The 27864-nt window shown below is 41.0% G+C and overlaps 1 protein-coding gene across 1 annotated transcript; it reads right to left on the bottom strand.

Moving 5' to 3' along the window:
- Positions 1-58: 58 nt before the first annotated feature.
- PIP4P2 (phosphatidylinositol-4,5-bisphosphate 4-phosphatase 2) lies at positions 59-27451 on the bottom strand. The gene is made up of 7 exons (XM_075141510.1): positions 26830-27451; positions 20643-20791; positions 19131-19237; positions 17169-17292; positions 11421-11473; positions 2809-2899; positions 59-1668 (listed from the first exon to the last, which is right to left on the bottom strand). Exons 1-7 carry the CDS (start codon positions 26933-26935, stop codon positions 1525-1527), a joined length of 774 nt encoding a protein of 257 aa, XP_074997611.1. The 5' UTR covers positions 26936-27451; the 3' UTR covers positions 59-1524.
- Between the last annotated feature and the right edge of the window lie 413 nt (positions 27452-27864).

Here is a 27864-nt window from a genome sequence, read left to right as displayed (position 1 = left end):
CGCACTAGGAAATCCTTCCACTTGTGTATTTTTATTCATACATAAATAACAAAATATATTGTTTGAATAATAATCTTTATTTCTTTATTAGTTTATTTGTAAAAGGTACATTGAAATCCTGAGCTACTGCTTTTATACATTTAGCATCATACAAAGACAGATCATTTACAGTTTGATCATTTACATTTATTGTGCTCCAAAATCCTTATCTGAATATCATTTTGTCCTAGCAGGAACATAGATAATTTAAATTACATGTATCCCTGAAACATCCACATTAATTTACCCATCTGACCCCATTATCTAAATTACTACAGTCGTCTAAATCACTCAGGACATTCCTTCCGAATTTAGCAAAAACTTGTTTAAAACAATGGAGATGGGCAGTGCAAGAACTGGTCCCTCAATCCTTTGTGAATACATCATTAGAAAAAGCTTTCTGTTTCCGTATTCTCTTGGCAAGTCAGTGCTAAATTTACTGGATGTACTTTGATGGAATGGTCCAAGTAATAATTTACTCATTTTCTCATTACAGCAGTTAACGTGAATTTACAGTGTCTCCCTTTGCAGTGACCAGTGCATAACTCTCCCAAACAGGGAAAATCTGACATGACCAGAGGAAAGTAAGAGGCAACCCATCACCATCTTATTGTCACCTACGTGACACTGAAGTATTACGAAACAAGTCATATGAAATGCTTCCCTTAGACCCTGTAAAGGAACTTGTACGAATAACCAGAGTTAAGTTCCATAATCCGAGCATGGCTTTTAGGATTTGCCAGTTTAAAAAAAAAAAAAAAAACCCAACAAAAACAACAACAAACCCAAAACCAAACATCTAAGACCCAGAATCCTTGAGAGGAAAGCATTTATCCTAACCAAAATCCAATCCTGGATAAATGGAAATTTAATTGGACTACCAAAATAACATCTCTCTACCTGAAAAATCTCAAAGCATACAGTGTTTACAAATGTCTCTCTAGCAACAGTGTCAGTCTTTTAAAGTACACTCATAACTTTCATTTCCTGAATAAGGTCACTATGATCTTAGGCAAAAGATACAGTAAGCAGTTCAAGCAAAATGCTTATTGCTTAGGTTTTAAAGCAAGCCACTTTAATATAATTTTAGTTAAAATGTTAAGTACAAATGTGAAGCTACTGTAGAAACACTTATAAACACTCTTGCTTTTGAATTCTTACTGATCATCTAGAAAAATGGCAGACGGATTTTAACATAACAAAGGAAATGTAAAACTTAATACTGTCTGTTGAAATAAGATTCAACACCTATAAAGACAGAGTTATGAACATGTAAACACAGCTTTAGTATTCAGAGCTAGGGAATCTAGCAGCAAAACAAACTATTTGCATATTATGTAGTGCAATGAACTTTTGTTCTTAGAGACCCCCAGTCTTAAAACTACTTTGAACAGAATGGAATCCTTACAGGAAAGGTTTTAAAAGTGTCCACGATGTAATATCCAGAATTACTAGATGTTCATCCGCTATAATCTAACAATTTCTCTATGCAAAACTGTGCTCTGGATAACTGACTTTAATGGCTCCCCAGTAGCAGGCTCGAATGAGGCAGATTAAACCTAAGAGATAAGCAATAGCCCAAGAAACATATGTTGCGTGAAATCGCCTGGCGAAATCTTGTGTACCAACCTAAAAAGAGAAAACAAAAGTGTCAAACATACAGCACTATTTGCTCTTCAGGGAAGAGCAAATTATATTAAGCAGCAGCATTTCGGCACGTGTTTTACTCTGATAAGGATAAATCAGATATTTTATTAGCTTAATTTTGCACTTGAGCTTGGAAGGGACATCAGGAGGTCTCTAGTGCCAACTTCCTGATCAAAACAGGGTCAACTCTAAGGTCAGACCAGGTTGCTCAGGATTTTAACCCAGTTCCAAAAAAACTCCAAGGACGGAGGCTACATGAGCCTCTGGGCACACCTCACGGTGAAACATTTTCATCATTTTCAAACTCAGTAAGATTGTTTAAAAAAAAATCTGTCTCACTTTTTATTTCTGGCTGTCACTGTTTTTACTAGGGAAACTGGAAAATCCTTCGTAACTCATTTAGCTCATACATAAAAAATTATTCCGGTTATAACGCAAGTTAGCAGTATAATGAGAATCACACATATGAATTCACCTGCAGGTATTTCCTCATATGTACTTTTCTGGGACTGCCAGGTAGAAAGTTGGCTCTAGTAACCAGTACCAGATACTTCAGAGCCAAGCAAGCCAGATTGTTGTTCCTCTATTACTCAGAAAACTATGTGGGCCCTTTAACTTGTAAATAGCTTATTATCTGGTTTTACTCCTTATAGCTTGCACAAATTATAAAGGCGTGTACATGTTTCTAACTTTTGGAATCCCATTCCCCTGCACTGCAGTGGAACTTACATTCCTGGTTATACAGCAATATGTATTTCTAGAAACCTGGAAGTTTTGAGAGCCCTAGCAAGAGCAAGATGTTCCAGTATTTCTACAGTGAAGTAAAACAATTTTTCATAAAACTGAAGTTTTTAGAGAAATGAAGAGTCAAATTTAACATCAGGAAGAAGAGACTCTCAAAGTGCCAGAATGTTTGTTTTTTTTTTTTTTTAAGGAACATTTCATTTTTCTGGCTAACTCAGATGATTAAAGTCCATGGTTTTAATAGAGATGATGAAAAAAACACCAATTTAGGAGGTTTTACTCAAATGCGGGGAAAGAAGAGCCGGTCAACCAAGGGAGCTCCTTCGTACATGCACACCCCTAGACACAGCTGCAAGTATATTATAGTACATCACTCACAGTTAATCCAACTCCGATGAAGATGCATATCATTCCAATTGTAATATATGCACAGCAGCGTCTCCGTGGCAGTGCACTTCCAACAGAAGAACTGTTAGAAAATAAATAGTACTTTAAATTAAAAAAAAAAAAACAAACCCACAAACAAAAAACCCACCAAACAAAAAAAACCCAAACTAAACAAAACCCCCTACACAAATAATAACTGTTCAGTCTAAATGGGGGGAAGGGAAGAGAATGGCAATACACATACACCATCTTAACTTTATAAAGTTGTAGGCAAAGTCTACAATTATACCAAGCAGTAAAAGACAGAGTCCACATGTTTTTTTAATGGTGAAGATTATCCAGTATCTAAAAACCTAGATGCTTACAAAGAGTGGTGCCACACCTTCAGTTTGGGTGTGTCTACCTCCTATACCCACAGTGCACCCAGATAAGCATCTTGAATAGCCTTTGGATTGCAAAACCCAAGTTTGCTTTGCAGCTTCAATGTAGGTGGTAAGACACCCTTTAGACTTTTAACACATCAATACATGGCTGTAATACTTCACTGCATCTAAGTAACTGGAAATCAGTTCTGCCACCCCTAAATGTCATTAACAATAACAACCCGCACTATTTCCTGGAATAGTTCACTCAATACTGTTGAGTGGCTAAACTCTACCCCATTTCTTGAAGATAAAAAACCCAAACTGTTTTAGTCACAAACATGAAAAATTTTGTGTGTTCAACATTTCCAAAGACTGAAATTCTTTAGACGTGTTTAAGTCAGTTTTAGTAACTTCAAAAACGTGACACGTTCTTTTTACGTTCCAATTTTCTTTTAGAGTTCTATCACAAGTTACATGAGCTGCACAAATCACTGCTGAGGTAAAGAAATCCCCTGGAAGTTCTGTCACTCGACATCTAGACTGTGAACTCCACGACAGACAGCTTTGTCTCTACCTGCTGCGTTAAGCTAACTATTACAGTGCTTCAGTCAAACAGAATATAAAATGCAAATAAAACATTACATTCTTTACTACAGGTTTGAAAAGTTATTCCAGAAGCTCAGCATTGTTTAGCAAATACATCTTGAGTCACACATTTGCCATCGCATACAGCTATAGTAATGAAGAAAATAGGAACATGATTTAATTCCGTTGAAACACAGTGAACACGTAGGTCAACTGAAAGGACTAGAGAGGCAGAGGTGCTTTCATAAAACATGTACCATCTATTGTAGAGGTAGTTTTGAAGCATCCTGAAGCATGCTATCATTAGCTAAGTACTTCATCCCATCCTGGGAGATCAACATGCCTTTGGAAACACTGGGTTGCTTGTACTCTGTGTTCAAAGATGCAAGGGAAAGTAGTTTTCATCTCATGATAGTTCAGCATATTCAGGATAAACGTATAACAGAAGAAAACGCTGCTGAACTACTGAAGTAGTACATCTGTCATATGACTGACGAAATTTCTGGCTCCAGTTAATTAACCACATAGTAAGGCCTCATATGCTTAGCATGTGACTAGAATTTTTTAAGCATTCATCTTAGAAAGCCTTCAAATAGATTGGTTTAAGCAGCTTTACTCAAATATTACTTCTTTACAAGGAATTTCTGAAATGCTCCAAGGGAAAAAAAAAAAAACACCACCACAAAAACACAGTCCTCAAGCTAACATGCACACGCTGAGCTTCATCTTGCAAGGCAAGGGTTGAATACAGTGACCACTCAATAAGCCATCTGTTATGCATTTCCAAAAGAGGAAAAGTTCCCAAACCGTTCTGCTCATTAATTTAACAGGGGAGATTACTTCTTATCAAAAAGCCTCACCATACACACGTGGGATGGGATTGGGGGGACGGGGGGGTGATTAAGGTGGGAGAATTCCCAGTTGGGGAAATAATGGTATCTTACCACCCTCTCACACATACCCCCACACACACCCTGACACACTCCCCAAAAGCCACCCTAAAGACTTCTACAGCCATTCTAGAAGAGAGATACGTTGTCTGATTCCAAGTTACATGAGGGAAAAAAAAAAAAAAAACAAAAACCAGAAGTTTTATAAAAGGGGACAGGGAGGAGACATCTCCAAAAGCTGAACTGATGAGCTCTGAGCTTGCCAAACTGACCTTAGGTTCCCTCAATGTGCAGGATTTCCTGGCTATGTACTCAGAAAGTTAATTCTATTACGGAGCTGGATACCTTAAGATAAGCTAGTAGAAATGTCACTTTCAATACACCTAACACACACATGATATTTACTGCACTGTGTATTTCACACAGAGACAAAGTTCATTTTGGGGAAGAGACTTTCACTTTCACAGCTGTCTGACTTATGATCTTGGGTTTGTAATCATAATATTGCAGGTGCCATGTGTATTTTCCATCCACATTTCTCTCAAGCTCTGTCCCCTCCTATCCAGTAAGAGGGGCTGGGGGAGAAACCATCACCTCAAATACCGCAAAAAGAAAACGTGAAGAATGTCTTAATTTAACTGCCTTTTTCTTTCCACAGAAAGCAAAGTTGAAATAAATAAATATGAGTTTCTACAGTCACATAACAGACCTGGGAATATTTAGCAATCCCAATAAATCATAATTTATTTAGACTAGACTATTTCAGTTGGAAGGGACCTACAACGATCATCTAGTCCAACTGGCTGACCACTTCAGGGCTGACCAAAAGTTAAAGCATGTTGTTAAGGGCATTGTCCAAGTGCCTCTTAAAAACTGACAGGCTTGGGGCACTGGCCACCTCTCTAGGAAGCCTGTTCCAGGGTTTGACCACCCTCTCGGTAAATAAATGCTTCCTAATGTCCAGTCTAAACCTCCCCTATTTTTCATCTCCCAACAGTGCTATTAGCCACTGGGCCACACTAAATAGTGAGGTTTCCCTCTTCCCATCCCAAATTACACATTAAAAACCCAAGTTAACTTTGAATAAAGAAAGCTGAAATCCTACCCCAAAACCTACCAAGTGTGGCAACTTTGACAGGCACATTCAGAAATATTAAAACTGGGTGAAAAGAACATTTTTAAATTGCAGAAGCAACCACTTCCATTGTGGGACTAATGAGGGTGAACTCACTACAAAGCTATCCAGAAGGCAGCGGTTCTTTCTTTCTGAGCTGCTGCTAAGGAAGCAAAGGCACCTGCCAGACCTTTGGGCAGCAGCAGCAGATATAAAAGACACCAAAGCCAATTTAGCATCAGGTAGTAATTAGAAGAGGGGAAAACCGCCACAAGGGACAGAGGCTATTAAAGGAGTGGCACAGGAAATCTTAAAGGCGCAGGAGCAGGCCGTCCCCATGTGCTGAAAGACAAGCCAGCAGGGAAGACGACTGGCCTGGCTGAACAGAGAGCTTTGGCTGGAACTCAGCGGAAAAAAAAGAAAGTTTATGATCTTTGGAAGAAGGGGCAGGCAACTCAGGAGGACTACAAGGATGTTGTAGTCCTACAAGGAGGTTAAACGGAGAAAATCAGAAGGGCCAAAGCCTAACTAGAACTTAATCTGACGACTGCCATAAAAGACAATTAAAAAAATGTTTGTATAAATACATTAGCAACAAAAGGAGGGCTAAGGAGAATCCCCATCCTTTATTGGATGTGGGGGAAACATAGTGACAAAGGATGAGGAAAAGGCTGAGGTACTTAATGCCTTCTTTGCCTCAGTCTTTAGTAGTAAGACCAGTTGTTCTCAGGGTACCCAGCCCCCTGAGCTGGAAGACAGGGATGGGGAGCAGCATGAAGCCCCCATAGTCCAAGGGAAGTGGTTTGTGACCTGCTACACCACTTCGACACACACAAGTCTATGGGGATGGATGGGATCCACCCGAGGGTACTGAGGGACCTGGCGGACGAGCTTGCCGAGCCACTTTCAATGCTTTACCAGCAGTCCTGGCTAACCGGGGAGGTCCCAGTTGACAGGAGGTTAGCAAATGTGACGCCCATCTACAAGAAGGGCTGGAAGGAGAATCTGGGGAACTACAGGCCTGTCAGCCTGACCTCGGTGCCAGGGAAGGTTATGGAGCAGGTCATCTTGAGTGCCATCACACGGCATGTACAGGACAACCAGGGGATCAGGCCCAGTCAGAATGGGTTTATGAAAGGCAGGTCCTGCTTAACTAACCTGATCTCCTACTATGACAAGGTGACCTGCTTACTGGATGAGGGGAAGGCTGTGGATGTGGTCTACCTGGACTTCAGTAAAGCCTTTGACACTGTCTCCCACAGCATTCTCCTGGAGAAGCTGGCGGCTCACAGCTTAGACAGGTGCACTCTTCGCTGGGTAAAAAACTGGCTGGACGGCCGGGCCCAGAGAGTTGTGGTGAATGGAGTTAAATCCAGTTGGTGGCCGGTCACGAGCGGTGTTCCCCAGGGCTCAGTTTTGGGGCCAGTTCTGTTCAATATCTTTATCAACGATCTGGACGAGGGGATCAAGTGCTCCCTCAGTAAGTTTGCAGACGACACCAAGTTGGGCAGGAGTGTTGATCTGCTGGAGGGTAGGAAGGCTCTGCAGAGGGACCTGGACAGGCTGGATCGATGGGCCGAGGCCAATTGTATGAGGTTCAACAAGGCCAAGTGCCTGGTCCTGCACTTCGGCCACAGCAACCCCAGGCAACGCTACAGGCTTGGGGAAGAGTGGCTGGAAAGCTGCCCAGAGGAAAAGGACCTGGGGGTGCTGGTTGACAGCCGGCTGAACATGAGCCAGCAGTGTGCCCAGGGGGCCAAGGAGGCCAACGGCTTCCAGGCCTGTATCAGAAATAGTGTGGCCAGCAGGAGTAGGGAGGTGATCGTGCCCCTGTACTCAGCACTGGTGAGGCCGCACCTCGAATCCTGTGTTCAGTTCTGGGCCCCTCACTACAAGAAGGACATGGAGGTGCTGGAGCGTGTCCAGAGAAGGGCAACGAAGCTGGTGAAGGGCCTGGAGCACAAGTCTTATGAGGAGCGGCTGAGGGAACTGGGGTTGTTTAGCCTGGAGAAGAGGAGGCTGAGGGGAGACCTCATCGCGCTCTACAACTACCTGAAAGGAGGTTGCTGCGAGGTGGGTGTTGGTCTCTTCTCCCAAGGAACAAGCGATAGGACAAGAGGAAATGGCCTCAAGTTGCGCCAGGGGAGGTTTAGATTGGACACTGGGAAAAATTTCTTCATCAAAAGGGTTGTCAAGTATTGGAACAGGCTGCCCAGGGAAGTGCAGGTGTGGCACCTAGGGACATAGTTTAGTGGTGGACTTGGCAGTGTTAGGTTAACGGTTGGACTTGATCTTAAAGGTCCTTTCCAACCTAAATGATTCTATAATTCTATGAATGCAGGATCTCTTGTGCTCTCAGACATGCTTTTAGAAGGGTTTTTAAGAGGAAGATCAAAATGGCAGTATTTTGAAGGTGAACAGCACTGCTGAAACTAGCCTCCACAGTAGTGACGAGGTTCCAACATCTTTCTCTTTCCTAAAGGTTCTGCAGACTTTATGGGACAAAAAATAAATGGATAAACTCATTAGGGTTCATCATTTTGTCAGACCTTAAAAAGAAATATAAGTAGGTTCTAAAGGGGGGGGGGGGGGGGGGAGGGGGAGGAGAGATTTGGCATTCTGAAATAAAAACTTGTACCATTTAATTCTCTTTCTAGTAGCTGTATTCATGATCCTGAAGTTTCTAGATGATTTAAGATACAGCTTGGGAAAGAGAGCAGCAGACAAAAAACAGTTCTGCTTCTTCTCCGTCATTAAATGAGAAAAATACCAGAAGCCTTCCTTGAAACTCTCACTCCTTTGGGAAACAAGCTGATAAACATCTGCTCTTTTGTATTTTGAAACACAAAAGAATACTAAAACAGTAAAAAAAACAGTTCCTCCCCCATTCCCAGGTGTCATCCTCTACACTATAAAGTAAAACTATATTACAACAATTTCCTCGTTAGCTACATTTGTTGTCCCAACGCAGCAGATAATGTGCAAATAAGAGCCTATGTCAGGCAGAACCACTACGCATCAGTAGAGCTTCTGCAAACACCTTACCTACACTGGCATGACCAGGATTGTAGTCCATTTCCAAAGAGATTTGGTCATTTACCAAATAAGAGATTTTATTCTCTGTATCACAACTAATTTTCTACATTTCCCAAGTTATTTTGCAAAAAAATGCCTCTGGAGGGTGGGGTGGGAACACAGGACAATGACACAGACAAAAAAAAAGTATGTCACAAAATAATAAATTTGTGACCACAATGGTAGCAGGTAGATGAGATTAAAAACAAACAAGAAACCCAAGATCCTGTTTCTCGCAACATCCGGATATGAAAGGTTCCTTTGTTTATGTACTCTGAGGTACAATCGCTTTATTTTCACTGAAGATTGGTTCGTTATTGACCTTTTCGTGTAATAACTCCTAACTTCTCCTGCAGTTTTACAAGGCATTCTTAATATTAAGGTCTAGTCTCCATCAACGAAATAGATGGTCACAAACAAGCTATTTGCAGAGATTCACTGCACTTTTAAAAACATTTGAAACAAAATCATGAAAATTATTTGAGAATCTAAGTGGCAGCAGGTATCTTCTTGAAAAACCTACTGCTGCAGTGATTCAAGGTGCCTTTTGCCTCAGTCTTACACTATCCTTTTTTCAGTGACAATCAGCAACTGAGTCAACAGGAGGAATGTATAGTTTTGCATCTGACTAGTCAGCTACTAATGAAAGAAGATTTGCATTAATAAGCTGAAATAAAGAACCCCACGTTCCCTTCTGACTACTTGGTTACAGGTACCACAACCTCTGACAAAGGGCTGACAGAAAGCAGCGGGTCACTGCAGTTATTTATTCCATCATCACAACTCAAAGCTCTGCCTCATCTATGCTGTGCCCTAAGTCCATGCATTACAAATGCAGAACTCCTGACCATCGCACCTCAAACATGGGAAGACACCAAGCAACTCATTCAAAGCTAAATTACAATATTCCATAGTTTGCACTCTCAGCCCAAGGACAGAAATGCCCATTTGTTAAAATTTGTTTTGATTTCTGCAACTCAGTTGCCACACAAGCTGTAATTTTCACAAATTGCACTGCAGAGATGCTCTGGTTTTATTACATACAGATAGCATGCTTTGCACTTTATAGACAAAAATACTAAGAAATCCTTAGACTCCAGCTGGATTTTAAAATACAAGCAACATAAATCAACAGAAGACAGACCAAAAGATCACATGGTATGACTTTTGGACTGTTGCTTGGAGTGTGGTTTTTTTGTTATTGTTGGGGTTGGGTTTTTGTTTGGTTTTTGTTTTTTTTTTGTTTTGTTTTGTTTTTTTTTTAAGGTTAAACAGAAAATAATTTTGTACCTAATGAGAGTCAAGAAAAAAGCTGAGGTCAGCTATCAAGTGTGACATGATAAAATATAAAACATAATTGCAATTAGTTTAAAAACCAACCAAACCACAAAACACCAAGCCCTCTCCTCAGGATTGAAAAGACTGAATGCAATTACAGTCAGTAAAAAAAAACCTTGCAAAGCAACATCTCATCTAGACCATGAGTTTATTTGACCTAAGCAAACTAGAACATACCCACTACTCCACACCCGATCGGTTACACTCCTGAAGTTAAACGTACCACTATCAAATGGTACGTTTGGTATTTGACTTCTCTATCAAATACTCCAGTAAAATATTTCAATCACTGTTGAAGGCCAGGCCATGCCAACATCTACAGTACATTCGTCCTAAGCCTTCTGCTCCCTAAGGGACCTGCTAGTCTTCCTACAACATGCAACACAGCTGTGGTTCTCCATTCCCAGTGGAAAACACGTTTGCTTCTTTAACTGGAAGTCACACTTGCCTATCAAAGGAAGACAAACATTTAAATAAATTAGCAGGACAAGAAAGTCTCTGAAGTAATATTTTTAAGTCTTATTTCACACCCTGTGCTTGAGATTCCATACAAATTTAAAGTATGTTTGTAGTGTAGCCTTTAACAACACTTCAAACTAAGAACTCCTGACCTCAGATAAGGCCAAACAAATACTCAAAAAAAATAAAAGCCCCAAACAAAAAACAAAACATAAAAAACTCTTACAGGTCTTGTACTCTAATTTTTCTCCTTCTTATTGAAGTAATAGCAAATGAGTAGACAAGTTATTCCACAGTAATTCATAAACATTAAACAAGCTAATGCATTAAGATGCTTAACACAAGTTAGTTGTTGAGTTTATGAAATCAGTAAAACCTCTTTCAAATTAAGACAAGATTATGTCCTTTTCTCCTTTTACAATAAGGCAATTCAAGTTCTACATTAAACATGACATCTGATTAACTGCATGAAGTGGTAAAATTTCAAAGACGTAAGTTGTTAATTTTAGTAACTCATTCTGTCTATTGTTAGCAGCTTATTTTTGCCTCTAGCAATTCAATCAGAGCATTTTAATAAATGCAGGTTGGATTTGTCAAAGATACTGATTTGTGCATAAAGAGTGGAGAATTCACGTGCACATAACATGCTATTTAGCCTTGAAATTCAGCAAAATAATCAGCACAGCAGACACATTTTACTCCAAAGACTTTTACGGAAGAAACACTGGCAACTTATTTAACAGTTAATTTACATAACCTTGATTTCAGAGAACTTACATTTTTTTGCAGTGTGGGCATTTTGCTAGTGTGTTAAACCTCAGTTCCATCCACTGTAAAAAGAAAAAATAAAAAGGTTGAAAAACTGGCCTGAGAAAATGTTTGTTGTACTTCATGCTAAATGTCACTGTGAAAACATTCTGCTTCTCAGGCTTTCTTCGACTTGTTTCTTGCTTTCTTCCGTAAATGGGATGCCCTTTTGTCAGTGGCAACATAGGATTGGGATTTCCATGTGAACATTTCCCATAACTTGCCTTGGTATTACAAAATTCGCTTGACGTAATGTGGTTTTATCCACAGGCACAGTATGGGCAACATGGTAATATTAATACAGTTTCTTCTCTTACTTCCACAACTATGAATATACCCTCAATCAAAATAAATGCGTTTTCTTTGGCACAATTACAGATAGATGCATGTTCCCATCTTTCCCCAACCCTTGCATCATTTGTGAAAACTAAGTTAAGTGTGCACAGAAAGATTAGCTAAAGAATATTTTAGAAAGTAGATGTCTTTATAAGTTTTATATCAATAAAATAGAGAACACTATTGGCTATTATGATAAAAAAGGTGATATATAGAGAACTATACATGGTAATGGTCATAACCTTCCATGCACAGACTAAAACCTATCTGGGAAACAGCTTTAGTGAAAGTAATGCCTAGAATAACCTCAACCAGAGGATACCGTGTCATATACTCATTTAAAAACAGCAGTTTTTGTTAAATTTCATTCTGTGATAATACAAGTATTAAACAAGCATTCTGAACGTGTTTGCCTTGAACAAGGGGATAAGATTATTGTTCTTCACTCTGTAAGTAGTTATATTGTAACTGCAGCTCTCTTCTGCTGCCTTTCTCAACTGGAGGTGGTTAGCACAGTTTCCTGGTTAAATATAATTCTCCTCTCCCCTCCTCTCTTAATTTATGCAAAAGTCACACTGCAAGTTACTAGCAGGAGAAGAAGCTGCAGCACAGACCACTAATGCCGCCATTCGGATCCTCCTCATCTCTGTGAGAAATCACAAGTCGGTCTACTGAAATGAATAGCATTGTTACAACTGCTACAAACACAAATCAAAAACAGAGCCCATCCTTATACGGAAGACAGGACCTACCTAGAGCACAGCACCATTTAAACATTGAGAAGAAATTTATGATTTTATGTGCAAAGAAAGAGGATGTGGCTTGTAATGCCTTGCCAGTACGAGCAGGTTTTGCTGTGAGCAAGATTCTGATCCGTAGTATTTAGAGTGCATTTTCCTGCCTCTTGAAGGTCTCCCTCAGTTTTATTTACTTCTAATGGGGCTAATTCTCCACTAAGAAGAAATCCATCATTTTTCTCCTGATTCTGAAGCACCAATTACGATACCAGTCACATAGTTGTTCTTTAAAATTTATTTGTTTATAAAGACTTGGCCAAACTGATTTAGCACGGTTGTATTTTATCCCTTAACAAAATGAAAGCTGCTGTAATACTCCCCACCTGAGAAATGCATTTTAGCAGCATTAATTCTACTTCCACATTGCTGCCAGAGGAGCAAGTTAACTATTTGCCTGCAACCCTGTCAAAAACTACTCAGTTTCACTTAGTTCTACACAGCAGAAGTGGGATAAGATGCGGTTGTCAGTACCAGGGATGGAGACAGGCCTCTTCAGAGCTGTTCTTTCAGCTTTTTAAACTGCAATTCCAGAAATAGAAGCAAACCTAAATCCAGGACTTACATTTTATGTATTTGTAATTCAACTTCACTTCTGTACACTAGTTTTTTCTTCCAGGGTAGGCAACTCCATTTCCAAAGTTACTCATTAATGATCTTTCTAGGGTTTTATTTATTTTAAGATTTCTGATTATTAGCCATAATTATTAATGGATACAAACTCAAATGCACTTCGGCTCCAAATATTTAAGGAAAAAACAGAGGCATTGATAATCTGTTTTCATTGAGAGTTAGCTGGAAGTAAGAGAAGCACTAACTGTTATGATGCCTTCTGCACACATCGGAAGTATTTGCAGAAAAAAAAAGCAAAAATGCGAGAAGACATTCAAACTACAAGAATTCAGATCACATTCGCACAGTAGGGAAAGGTTATTTTCATGCACATTCTAATTCTCGGAGTTTTGGTGGGTTTAACAAGTAGTTTAACTCATGCTTAAAGCTGGTATTTTTACTCATATTCCAGAGTGCTTTAAAGAACCTAATCTTGTTTCATGTTGTTAAGAAAACTTGAGGTTACAGTTACGTGAAATTTAGCTCCCTGCCGACAATACAAACTGTATTATTCCCATCGAAAGAAAACAGCCCAAATCCCTGGTTAGATGTACTAGAGCACAGATGAGGATTTCGGAGAACTCTTAAATGTTTCAACTGTGCACAAAACCAAATATCCATCAAGGGATTTACTAGAAGAGTATGTCAAACTTTCTTCCTTCTGAGCCTAAAATATCTCTCAATGCATTCAATACAAGACAGGGAAAAAAAAAAGACATATATACATATATAGACACACACATCCATACAGCTGCTTCCACCAGAAAAAAGCTTCCCGCCGCTCTCCCCAGATCCTTTGGGAAAGCAAAATACTTCCACAGATTAAAACATTTCTTAGTTTTCTAAAGAATTTAAAGGGTTTTCTATTAAATTATTTTAGAATAAATACTTTTTATATTTGATTAGTTATACAAATAAAATTGACAGAGCACAACTGAAAAACCACAGTGCTTAGCCTACAGCCTGTGGCTTACATAGCTTGCTCCTGGCTTCTTGTGCTTGAGGATCTCTCTGACAGCAGGACAGCAGCAGAGGGATGGCAGGGGGGCACAGGGACACTCCTCCCCTACCTGCCACCATTTCCAAAGGCAACTCAGCCTCCGACTGACACAGATCATCACAGACAGAGGCCTCTGGGAGAGGGGTTGCGGGGAATGCTGGCAGAAACAGTAACTCAGCCACAGCCTAAGTCCAGCAGCTCTCAAAAAAGCCCAAACCAGACCAGATTGTGATTCAGCAGAACAGTTAAACTCTCGTCCTGCCCTTCTTTTCTATTCTACCACTTTTTCCACTTGTCTGAACTCCAAATCTGCCAGAAACAGTGGAAATCTTAACACAGAGAAGACTTCTATCAGGTTACCCAAGGAAAAAAATAATCTGATGAACAAAATGTGAATAACTAGCGATAGTTCAGCTACAGTATCACTCCAGTACTAAGTCGTTCTCTCAGCTGAGACAGAGAAACTTAAGGCACTCCATAGCATGGAGCATGCTTTTAATAATTTATAAAAAACACCTCCCATGTGTAGAGGCAGGGAAAGCACAGCCCATACTTACGCCTTCTTATGGGGAAAAAAAAAGAAAAAAACCCAAACTTCTTGGAAAGGTGGTGAACAAGTTGATACTCTTAAAAACAAAGCAACTGACAGTTTGACTTTTCCACCCCAGGGATTCTAGCTTTGCTTGTCTATTTCATTTATTTTTTAACTGCCAAGTAAAGTAAAGGAGATACCTTACTGAGTTGCTGTAATCTAACATTACATATTTGCTTTACAATGTGGAGATATCAAAGGGCAGAAATACCCTCATAGAAGCTGAGTTTCCAGGCTGACTAAAGCACTTCTAATTTTTGCTTCTCTGCTCACTCTCAAACTCAAGCAATTTTCTGATTTTTCTTAACTAAAAAATTTATTTGCAGAATCTCAAACTTAGTAACAGAAAAAGGTATGAGCAAAAGAGTGGTGGGAAAGCTGTATAAAGTGAGGAAAAAGGGTTTGTTTCTTGATAACTCGGCATAAAAGAATACACGCTTCAAATTTCTACTGATTTTGAGGGTTTCTTTTCAGTGTACCGTGAAGCGGTAAATTGGTCTTACTGGCAGATAGGTCTATGAAGTTCAAAATTATGCAGTTCCCTGAAGCAATCATCCAATCTGAAGTCACATGCACAAATTCCAAATTAGAAAACTTAGCCTTTTAAGGCATAATCTAGTAGTTATGGGCAAAACTAGCCTTTATGGGTTTGGTTTTTTTCCTAAAGAAAGTTCATAGTGTAAACTACAAAATTAATTTCGGCTGCACTTATAGACAGTAAATAGGGGATAAAGATAAAGGAAAATCCCATGCTTATGAAAGTCCCCAAAGATAGGCCACTAACTTAGCAATGAGAATTTTACTCCATAACACTGACTCTCCCTAATTAAAAAAAAAAAAAAAAGATTAAATCACATAGTAGAGATGGTCTTTTGTATTAAGAGACGACATAATACTGTAACTCTTCTACAGCACTGCTTTTGCCTGTGCAGTTTTAAAGCTATGCTAAAAAATGTAACTGCATTACAAAATTAAATTATGACTCTGTATCCAACTATAGTGGTCATGCAAGTACTTAACAGTTTGTAACATGCTACTATATTTAAAAAAAAAACTAAAAGAAAAGGCAACGTTTAATAAAAGATTCCTGGTTTAGAATACGTACTTGAGATGGCATTTTTCTCCTGTAGATCCAGTAGTTTTCTGTTAGTAACATTATTCTATATTGCGTACAATGTTCTTACTAGTTAAGATCACATACAGACTTGCATTTAAAAAAAAGCAAACAGAAAACCAGCTCCAGCTATCTCCAGTTACAGACTACTGTTCTTCAGCAAGGGTTATAATAGGAATATATATATATTTTTAATATATAGGCAGAATTAGTAGATCGAATATTTCTCAAGCATCTCTCTAATGCTTGATACTACATGACTTGTGAATTCATAACCAAATCCCTAGTTCCCCTTTAAAAAAAAAAGGCATAAGAGCCATCTCCTACTCCCTGCATTCATCATCTACTACAGAATTTAAGCCATTATTGCGCACCTCACTGATCCATAAACCTGAAGTAAAGGTTCGAAGGAACAAGTCTATTCCATTATAGAGCCCATCACACACAAATCCTTCTCTCACTGCTGATACAAGCCAACATGGAGTGCCATCCCCTAAGCTTCCTTTTCCCTTTCACAAAATGCACTTGAGTATTCTCTGGCCTTTATGTACCTTACGATCCTTTGTTTCAGGAACCATAACACCACTCAGGTGAGTATGGAGATCCTTCAGCTGTACCACTTATCTTAACCATTTCCCGTAACTCACAAACCTGACAAACATTCTAGCACCACTAGCTGATGAAGCTAAAGCTAACTCACTTGTGTATTGCAGAGACCCTTCCTAAATCAAAATTCAAATATGGCAGCCCCTTATTCATGTGAAAGACTACAAAAACGGTTTAAAAGCAGGAGTATGTTTTGCATCCTTCCACTACAAAACCAGGAGAAACTTTCAGCCTCACATACAAACCAAAATCTCCAGTTCTATAACAACTGACAAATATGCTAATGGAAAACTGTAACGAACAGCTTTCAGGGGTCCATGCAGCAATGGACCATCTTAATCACTGCAGAACATAACCATCATTGTGAGTCCAAACAGAACGTAGAAACATAATTTCCTTTTCCAACACCATCTACTCTTGTATCTCTGAGCAATAAGACTGACTTTGGGCTTTATCCATGCATGCACAGCAAGACTGTGAGAAGTTTTCTTGAAATGCATGCAAAGGTAACCAAACACAGATTATCCCATGGCAATATGAGCACAGAAGCAGATTTAGTTCCTCAATGCCATAAAGTGAGGCAATATGGTCTTAAAAGTGCTTACAAAAATAGCTTGAGTGATAGCATGGTGAGGTGAGAAGGAGAATCTGGTGCTTTACTTACAAGGAACGTATTTCCACAGTGCCCACATACCACTCTGGTCCCGTCTGGTTGAACTGGCAAGGCAGGCTGAGCTGGCTGCTCTTCTGGGATCAGCATTACTGGACCAAGAGTAATGATGCGTCTACTGTGTTAAGAACATTAGATGTACATGTAATTAAGTTAGCAAAAGAGAAGGACGATGCGTTTAAGCCATTAGCTCAGTCACTACCAAATATTTTACACTTTTAAACTATCATCTGCTTTTTAAACAGATGATGCACCCAGTTTTGGTCTCTCTCCAAAGTGCTTGCCTTTTCAGTTTTGAAAACATTCTCTTTCACTATAAGATCAGCCATGCAAGCCAGAACCCTGTAGAGATCAAAGACCTGCCATCATATGGCAGAAACACGCCTCAGGAAAACGAAATCTTAATACCCAGGCTGAGCAAGACTGTAAATTGGAATGTACATACCCATGTGAAACACGTAGAAAGAGTAAGGACTCTACCATAACCTAGCTCTCCTTACAAAGTCAGATACTCCTTCTTCCCACACTAACAACCATGTCAATATAAGCAGCATATCTGCATTCATACAGTAAAAATTCCATTCAAATTGAGTGAACTAAAAAAGAAAACCACCCCAGGTTGACTAAGTGCAATCTATTTACTTTAAAAAAAAACAGTTCGTTAAGTATTTGTTTTTATGTTCAATGTGTTTCCAGTTTAATTACACAATTTGTCCATCCAAAATGACAGTACCCAAATTAACCAACTCAAGGCAGAATGAGGATCAGACTTCCTAGCATGAAAAAACATGAAGGGAAAAATTAAAGCATTATTTAACTTGCACGGCATCTCTCTCCATATACAACCAAAATTGTATTCTGGATGGCCTCGCTTCAATCTGGAGCTTTCCATTTAGGGCATACTCCCAACTCTCTCCTTCAAAGTACCCCAATTTTGCTCATCTTCTAGTAAGGCAAATACATAGGCCATCTTAGGGAAACTGCTGACATATAGGCTTTTGAGATTATTTTAATAAAATTAGGGAGTTTCTGATTCAGCTTTGTTACCAGCCATATGATGTAGTACAACTGAAGTATCCCATGAACATTTTTTCACTCTGAGAAAATGCTTGGAACATTTTGAAGTTTTCCCCAACACTGTATTAGTTTAAAAAAAAAAAAAACAACAAACACACACACAAACAAAAAAAATAATCCCCCCCCAAGTCTCAAACTATGTTTCAAAACCAGAATAGCCAACAGACTGGTGACTAGAGCACCAGGTGTGGCAGAGCCTCCATTCAAGTACCTGCAGACCTAGCCTTCAGCTCAGTTTCTCCTGTTAGAGCTGCACCACTTACAATCAAATTACTCCTACCTCAGTGGGATCTTTAACACCCTAAGCCCAACAGTAAGAACACTCACTACGGCAATCATGCTTGTTTCTGTTATAACAAATGTGTAAATTAAAGTTGACAGCTGAGAGGAGATTGAAAACTCAGCATACCAAAGAAGGGAGGACAGGACTGAAGTCAACCTGCTGCTCCCTCTCCCATTTAATTCTGAAGTCCCCACTCTGAAGCAGGCAAAGCGAGCAACCTGCGTGTTTACAATAATAAAGTTTGCAAGAAATTATGAATGTTAAGTCCCAGAAACAAGAAGTGGTTTTCTTCTCCATTGTTCTTTATACCATTTGTTCCTTATGAAATAGCTAAAATGGGAAACACACATTTGAGACTACCACCAAATAAAAAAAAAAAGGAAATGTTTTCTTCTTTAAAGTTAATTTAAAAAAAAAAAAAAAATCAAAACTGACACTACCACAACCTGTTTCTGCAGTAATTCAGTAATGTTCTGTAAGAGTCCGTGTACAGAGGCCCAGGCTTGAACCTCTTTTAGTTTTAAATACTCAACACAAAGAGCACCGTTGCCTTAAAGAAAACTATCTCAAGGCACTTACATTTTTTTTATTCTTACCAGTTGGGTCTTGGACAGCCTATTTTCCGAGATGTATCCTTACAGATAAGGAGACAATTACATTGACATCTAACATACTTCTTCCCTGAAGGAGGGTTTTTGATTGGCTAAACAAAAAAAAAAAAACAAACCACCAGAGAACACACATCAGAAGTCATAGCAATTCAATTTTTTCTTTGTAACAGTATGACAAAGCAGAACAACTCCAGCGACAAGTTCTTGCTAACAGAGAAACACAGTTCCTCTTACAGAGGAGACTTGAGAGTCAAGACAAAATTGGAAGTTTTCTGTCTCTGCTTAGAGAAAGAAGTGCAAATTTCCCCACTAGAACAAAAAAAGATTCTGCAAACTAATGGAAAACGATTCATATTTTAGCAATGAAGTATTCAAGACTTCAGTTTAGTTATTTTTTAAAATGTGAGCTTAAGTAGTGGTGTATTTTTTTAAAAAACGGTCAAAACATCAAGAAAGCCTCCTTGCCTGGTACAATGGCTTCATTCAACAGTGAAAGGACCTCAGTCTGGCTGTCGGTCACTAAGAGACTACCTAGCCATCACCAAACTGTAATCTTATTTTGAACTGTACTGAAATTCTCTTTCTCCAACCTGGGAGTCAAGTTTCTGGGTCCCTTTCATACAGTAAATCACAAGTCTCAAAAGCTGCAAGATACTTTGTTTGGCCTGAAACATTATATATTGGCAGGGAAAGTGGGTATCAATGTCAGGTTCTCTACTCTCTTTTAAGTGGGGGAAAAAAATAATTTCCTACAGATTCAAGGCTTCCTATTTTCTGGACATAATTTAAAGTTATTTTCATAAAATAAATCCAATCCATGTTTTTCATGCAAATGCCCCCAGTAGCTGTGGAGTGCTGCAGTATCAGATCCCCGAACTGAAACTAGGAAGGAAAAAAATAGAAGCAGGAGGCCAAAAGCTGAAGACTCGAATTAAGAAAAGGGGAGAAGGAGCAAAAAGATCTGTTATCACTGGAACAGAACCTACAATTTCTGCATTTCAAAATTGTTGTGTTAACAATTGTTGTGTTAGCAATTGTTGTTTGTTAGCAAGCTAACATATTGACTGAATAGTATTGCAGGAGGAAAGCACACATCCAGGGAGAGGTGTGGGTTAGTTATTTTGTTTCTTCCATTCTTAAAATAATTCAATTCTTCATTTCTCTTCATCCCACAAAAAAGTTTCACCCTGCTTTACAGAAGAGTAATTACTTAAATGACATCTTTGCTTTTTGTCCTCTGCCTCAGAAAGAAACATCCTGCACAGCCTCATCAACAGCATGAAGACTTATTCTAGCTGCTTATGGCCATCCTTGTGCTACCAACCCTTGAACTTGCACGCTAGCTACACCAGTAGCCAGCTGCACTGACAGGTCCTTTGCAGGGATGGCAGGAAGGGACTCACCCTTTGCAGGTGAGGACATGAATTCTACCATGGACGTACTTCAACCTCCCCCCACTTCCCTCCACAAAAAGAAGATGCTAAAAATCCATTTTACCGTAGCTTCATTGCAAACTGTGCACTTAACAACATGTTGATGTAGCTTGCCATCCAAATTAATTAGCGACTGGCACACGCGACAGTTTATTACAGGAACACCGCTGGCATCTGGACTTGCAATGGCAGTATACGGAGGAGGAAGCTCTGCTGCAAGAGATCAGGAAATCTCAGTTGAAAAACCAAACGGGATCCTAAAACATCACCAGCATAAATAGTCTCTAACAGTCACAGCCTCAAAAAAGAAAAAAATAAATAAATAATTTTTAAAAAATCCAAAGTTAATGATTAGTATAAACATAAGACAAACAAGTTTGCTTTCCCCTTCCCCACAACTTGTGTGCCCAAACATCAACACAGTTGTACATAAAGCATAGCAGCAACGCAAACACACCATAAATACCCCAGAAAAGCGGATCAGACAAAAGGCTCATCTACGCTACTTTATTCTCAAACCAACTTTTTCGAGTCTTTAGAAAAGGGGAGAAAAAACCCTAAACAAACCCCAAATGCACCACAGATTAATAGCAACCAGAGATTGGCTTATGAAGAAAAGAACCATAAGATAAAACAAGACACAAGTAGGCACAAGAGCTACAACCAGCATTTACAAGCATCTGGAGAGACTGAAACATAGACAAGTGTTTATCATATACTAACAAATACTACAGGTAAAAATACAGAAAAGTCCTGTTAAGGGAACAGGTCTTGGATGGGAAATGGTATGAAGTGCTTCTTTTTTGAGTGCAATAACAGCAAATTTATGCTATCCTGAAGAAAAAAGACCACCTGAACCCTCAGAGCTTTTGATTTTAAGGGTTCCAGACATTTTTGTTGTCCAAGAGCAAAAGCACAAATGCACAAGGAGATCTTTACTCACTTAGGACAGGCTAACACAAGGGAAAACATAGTGGCCTCAGTCCCCTATGGAAGAGCAGATTTCAGCTTTGCCAGTCCTGAGCCTATGAAAAACTGGGGAGGAAATGCTCAAGATCCTTCTCAGTTTAGGAATCCATGGAATGAAAACAATCAACACAGTAACCTCTCACAAGCTTATTACCACAATTATTTGGCATGTAATAGCACCAGCTTTTATTTCATCGAGAAGTTCAGGGCTCTTCAAGTAAGCAACTAAGGAATGGGCGTACTTAGTAGTTCATAGTTAACTTTTTTGATACTAATAGTTTGAAATACTCTGCAGCCTTGGACTGCAATAAATTATTTCATTATTACATCCAAGCAGCCAATAAAAATCTTCAGAAAAGCAATGAGACAGCAGCTTACTTTGAGTTTACAAACAGCACTGAACAGAGCAGTATCTGCTGGAGGGGTGGTGGGGGAAATCATGGGCTGCTATTAAAGCTGACAAGCCCAAGTATTAAATTTAAGCCTGTAAGAAAGCACACCTTCACTCCGTTTTAAAGCGAATGTCATAAGCTGGAGAGATATAAGAAACCCTACCTGCCTTTCAGATCCAAAAATCATCGCAAACCTTTGAAGCAGCATTGCTGTTCAGTGCTCTCTCTCTTTGCTACTTGGCCTACAAATGATCTGGACCCGTATTTGATTTTTACTCACAGAGGCAGCAGAAGGAAGGTGGACACCTTGAAGGTCTCAGAATCGCATCGAACTTACTTGAATTATTTCAGACGAGAAACAAAATTAACTTATATGCAGCAATGCAATTCTGATGTCATCATACAAATTGATGCTCCGTTACTGGAGCAAGTGAACTTCACACCTTCAGCTTTGATATACCAATTGCAGAAACCGACATCCTTAAGAAGTATCAGGTAACTTAGAGCGTTGTTCTGACTTTTTCTGTTTCTGAGGAATTACATTCTGAGAAAATATAGCATCCAGTCAAAGATTTTTAAGAAAAACAGTATTTTTGCAGTACTGTGATACCCTATTTTTAGTACAAGACTGCCACATGCAAGAGAGGAGTTTTACAAGATATTAACAAACACACACAAGACAAAACCCCAACGCCCACACACTTTGGCAATTGGAAACAATCTCAAGCCTACTAGATCACTGCAGAAACCAGGTTGAAGATTTGGATGATAGGAACAGCAGTGTCTTAGCTGCAAGTGGCAAAGTGAAGGCTGCTGCAAGGGGGTTTTTGCCGAAAGCAGGCTGCTTAATTGCTCCTGCAGCAAGCAGCACTTTCTGGCTAGGAGAATAGGGAGTCATAAACAAAAGGCATATCCAACAGACTGAATACCAAACTCTCTGTGAAGACACCCCTACAGTTGAATCCCAGCTTTGAGGCTGCTTTTCTGAAAAGGAACAATCATGTTACAGAGCTTCTCTGCTTTGTCCTCTCCATTTATACTGCAACTTCTCAACTCTATCAGCTGGGCATGGGGCAGCTGTACTAAGAAAAGGCAAACAGTATCTTGAGGGTACTAAGAAGTTTAAAAAAAAAAAAAAAGACACCCCCCCCCCCCCCCCCCCAGCCTTTCAGCTTTCCACGATCCTGGAATACTTAAAGAATTGGCATCTATACCCATCTAGACATTTAAAATATTCTATATCCTACTTGTAAGTGACAACTCCTAGGATTTTGAAAGTTGGTTAAATGAGGTGTGTGAGCACCTACAGACACTGCCAGCCACTTTTTCAGCCTCATACTGGAGCTGCTCGGCTTCCAGGTAAGCAGCCTCCCCGTTCCTGTCCTGCTGGCTCAGCAAATTTCAGATAGCAAGCAAATAATGGCTGCTTTTCAGATGGTGCTGCAGCAAATAACATTTGCTATGGAGCACAAAGCCGGAGGTATCTTGGCACTGCAACCTTCATGCTTAAAGAAAAAGTGCTTTTGGAAGAGCTCCAAAAAACAAACCAGGAAAAGCGACCAAAATTAAGTTTAAAGAACAATATATTGCAAGGGGGAGGGGTGAAAAGGAAAATAAAGGCATTGTCTCAGAGTTCGCTGCTTACTATCACTTAATAAAAAGGTTGGCAACTTTCAAAGCACATAAACAAAAAAAAGTCATACCAAAGTACATATGTTCGTTTGTTTGGGTTTGTTTTTTAGGGGTTTTTTTTTTTGACAGCTTTAATTTTAGGCTAACTATAACATCTAAAACCAGTTCATAAAGGTCCATCATGTTGGATGTGACTGGATGGTAGGCAAGTTTCACGTACACACCAGAGGTTTCAGGACACGTTTAATGAGATACTGAATTTCCTGCTGCTAACATACCAGTTTACAGCTGTATTATCAGTTTTTCTTTTAAAGAAATAAAAATCAAATCCAACAGTAATTAGTTCAGCAAGATTAGCAGAGTGCCCTACCATACAGTACATCTGACTCTAACCTACAATTCCCTCCTCACCCCCAAAGGATAGAGATCAGTGACAGATATCACATATTCAACCTCAGAAATTCCTTGTGGTGGTTATGCACTTTCCTCCCTTGTTTTGGGGTTCATTTTGTTTATTTGTTTGGTTTTTGCATTTTTTTTTGTTTTTTTTTTTTTTTTTCTTTTAAAAAAAAAAAGAAAGATTCTTTATCATGTCCTGGGAGGAGGGGGTGAGTGAAGGGAAAAAAAGAGTTAATGATCTATATCAGAGACAGGTAGTTAAGGACTGAGAAAGCCTGGAAAAAAACCCTAAAAAAACACAAAAAAAGCAGGGGGCAGGGCAGAGGGAAGCACTTAATAACCACGCTACTATAGGGAGCAGAGCTGATGCTCCCACCTTTTGTCTGTGTGAAAAGTTTCTTAAACCCCGTGCCCTGTGTCCACATTGAAAAGATTTTTCTTGCTTGCTTCCTTCATTAGGAACACCCAGTCATTACCAGGGTTCAACCACTCACCAGCTTACACTGAAAAGGGTCAGCTGGGACTCAGCTGCAGCCTAACAAGGCAAGAGGAGGTTACTTTCAAACCATGGCCTCTCTAATTTAAAGCTCAGGATGACGTACTGGGCACAGTAGATAATTACAAGATGGGGATAAATCTATTAATGTACATTCAGGTGGTAGTTTGGAGTGTGAAGAAGCCCTTCCTCCTTCCTCCACCTCTCCAGCTCCACACCAGTCAGGTGATGTTAAGCAAGGAAGCTCTGCAGAAAGGGGTTTGGAAGCAAACCTCATCTCCCTGCGAGAATGCTTCTTCCCTCTATGTCTAGACTTGCACTAGGCAGAGAGATAAAGACTGCCTGTTAGCTAAAAAGGCTGTTTAGCTTGCGCAGACCCTTTCACTAAGGACAACTGACAGAGCAAGGAAACTAGAGCTACCCGGTCCATGTGACAGCTCTGCAAAATTTTGTTCTGCAGTTATTTTTTTGTAAGTTTTGTAAGAGGAGTTTTGAAGCGCTACCAGTATGCTTGCTCGTGGACTGATCAAACAAGAGATCCTCAACTTGTGCAAAGCTGTTTGACATTTAAGAAAGCTCTATGGTTCCTCCTCACTTTTGGGAACAACCCACTTATCCCAAGCACCACACCCCACCACGGGTGCCAAACTAGTTAGCAGGAGTTACAGACCCAGACTGAAGGCGCAGCAGGACACAGCTACGAACTCATTTGGGGTCCAGCTTGTTTCTAGGTCATGAGTTTTACCTTGGGTTCAAGCAAGAGTCACTGATCTGATGCATTTTCATTACTTTTTAAATCTATAAAGACCTTTTTAAAAACATTGAAATGTACACAAAAGTAATAGTTACAGGATAAGGACTACTAAGAATAAAAACATTGAATACCAGAATTCCTTAAACTAAGGATTTCTGGATTTTTTAAACTACAAAACTTAAAAGATTATACCAATCCTACACAATTTGATTGAAAAAAAAAGAAAAAAAGAAAAGCAAACCCTCTGCTGTTTTTCAGGCCAATATTCGTTTGTGCAATTCAAATGAAAGTAAACAGTCAACACCAGCTACAGCACTAACTGAAATACATTTTCATATCGAGGCAAAGAGGACTAGCTTTCCACAGGTTTAAATATTATTCAAAACAGACAAATGCTCACTCATAGGCATTCTAGTTACATACATATGTAATAAAACTATACAGTTACATAAAAATCCTTAAGAAAGGGCCAACACACTGGAGCCAGTGAGATCAGAACTATAATCTTACATTTTAAAGGCTACTGCTAGCAAAGCTACACTAATCTTATTTAGTCTTGATTCCTTCAGCTTTCTCCCCCCTCTCGCTTTCTGCTTTAAAATGTTTAACTGGGAAAAAAAAAATCTATTAATACATTTTGTAAACCTCACGATTTATAATTTTTAAGTAAAAATTTTTCTCCTGATTATTAAATATTCAGTATTGATCAGCAAGATGATTTTCCTAAGCCTGTTAAAGAAAGTTAATACCGTAACATTAAGCCCCAATTCCAGATTTGTAACCGCAATATCTGACATGCTTTAAAAATAAAGCCAAAACCAGCTATGGCCTTGAAACGTGTTTGCAAGGACATCCTAGTGGTTTTGGACTTCAACTACCACGCTGCACAGAGCCCCTCGCTGCTCATTTAAATCTGACTGCCAGACCAGGAGCTGATCAGCTGGCATCTCTGGGCTAACGCACTTCGATGGTCGCCGGCGAGGAAAGAGAGATCCGCGTACTTTATTTCGCCCCTGCGTTGCGCCCCTACCCTTCAGCTCACTGCGCCGAGTTGGGTTCTTCATAGCCAAGGACCTTTTACTTAATCCCGCTCCTAATTAATGGGGGAACCGAAGTCCAACAATTACCTCGCAAGCTCCAACATGCGAGGGAGTTACAATAAGCAGACCGGTTCGGGCTTGTTCTGCCACTGCAAACAATTATTTTAATTTTTGAAGAGTTCACGCCGGAGCGCGGAGCACGGCGCGGAGCATGGCCTACCCGGCCCTGCGCCACCTTACCTGTTGTTCCCCAGCCCGCTCCCCGCCGCCGCCGGCGGCTCCCGGCCCGGCCCCGCCACCTCCCGGCCCGGCCGCCTCCCGCCGCGGCGGGGAACTTCGCCCACCGACAAGGGCGGAGGGAGCCCCCGCCACCATGCGGAGGCGCCGCGGGCTCCGCGGGCGCAGGGGCCCGGCCCCCCCCGCCCTGAGGGCCGCGCCGAGCCCCTCAGGGCCTGCCCGCCCCGCCCTGCCACCAGCCCCGCGGCGCCCGGGCCGGCAGCCGCCCCCCTCCCCGGCGCAGGTCGGGGGACGGCGGCTCGGTAGCGCCGGGCGAGCGGCGGCGGCCTTACCGCGGGGGCTGCTGTCCGGCAAATAGGGCGGCGCGGTCGGGGTGACATTGCCGGAGCCGGGCGCGGAGAGCAGGGGGGAGCGCTCGTCCACCCCCTCGGCGGCCATAGCTGCGGCGCGGAGGGCCCTTCCCGCTGCCGGGCTCTCGGCGTGGGGCGGGGAGGCGGCCGGGCCGGCAGCGCCGGGAAGGGGAAGGAGCGCAGAGGAAGGGGCTGGGAATGAATGGGACCGGGGCGGGGCGGGGCTGGCTGGCTAGCCGGGCCTGCCTGCCTGCTTCCCTCCCCCCGTCACGGGCTAATGAGCGGGGCAGGCCGGGGAGGGCCGGGCTTCCTCCGCGGAGCAGGGGGGGAGTGCCGCTGCGGCTGCCGCGCCGGGGCCTCCCGTGCCGGGGAGCCTCACTGCGGCCTGCCGGCAGCCGCAGCGCCGCCGGAGGAGGGTCCGGGGCGGGGAGGCGCGTCCCGGCCCGCCCCTCGCTGCCCCGGGGAGCCGTGCGGGGTCCCTCCTGCCCCGGCGCGGGGGAAGACCCTCAGCCCGTCGGTGATGGCCGTAGCACGGAGCGGTAAATCAGAGCGGGTTCAGCAGCAAGGTGTCTGGAGGAGAAACGTAACAACCTTCTTTTTTCAATAAATTTAAAAAAAAAAAAGTGGTTTTGATTTTTTTTTCCTGAAACGCTGTGGTTATAAATATCAATATCAGGGAGGTGTTATAGTTGATTTAACTGCTACCGGTCGCATTTTCCAGGGATCTGAGGGTGTAGACCGGCAGTGAGGGACTCGACTGGGGCGGTGCTCACTGAGGTGTGAAAATGGTGGTAACCTTCAAAGCCACTCTAAACGTGAGGAGATAAATCTAGACGTTATCAGACCTGCTGCTCAACCGAGAAGTCTCTCCCCTAGTGTCACTGAGCTCTCGGAGGACGTAAGGACTTAATTTCCTTCTGCTAGACATCGGGCATCATCTGGAAGTCTCCAGCAAAGAGGGATAGCAACCTTCCCTGATGAATTTTTCAGCCTATACTGAGGCAAGACAGATGTCTG

The sequence above is a fragment of the Calonectris borealis genome, chromosome 2 (assembly GCF_964195595.1).
Source record: "Calonectris borealis chromosome 2, bCalBor7.hap1.2, whole genome shotgun sequence".
Classification (NCBI taxonomy): Eukaryota; Metazoa; Chordata; class Aves; order Procellariiformes; family Procellariidae; genus Calonectris; species Calonectris borealis.
This window is presented reverse-complemented; position numbering and strand designations above follow the sequence as displayed.

What these genes read in the sequence shown, in the direction of transcription:
- PIP4P2 (XM_075141510.1), bottom strand. Translation starts at nt 26,935, where the DNA reads ATGGCCGCCGAGGGGGTGGACGAGCGCTCCCCCCTGCTCTCCGCGCCC. An exon ending in ACTGTGGAAATACGTTCCTT is followed by an intron (nt 11,474 to 17,168) that starts GTAAGTAAAGCA and finishes TTCTTTTTACAG; the next exon opens with TGGATGGAACTGAGGTTTAA. An exon ending in TGCCCACACTGCAAAAAAAT is followed by an intron (nt 2,900 to 11,420) that starts GTAAGTTCTCTG and finishes ATTTTCTAACAG; the next exon opens with TTCTTCTGTTGGAAGTGCAC.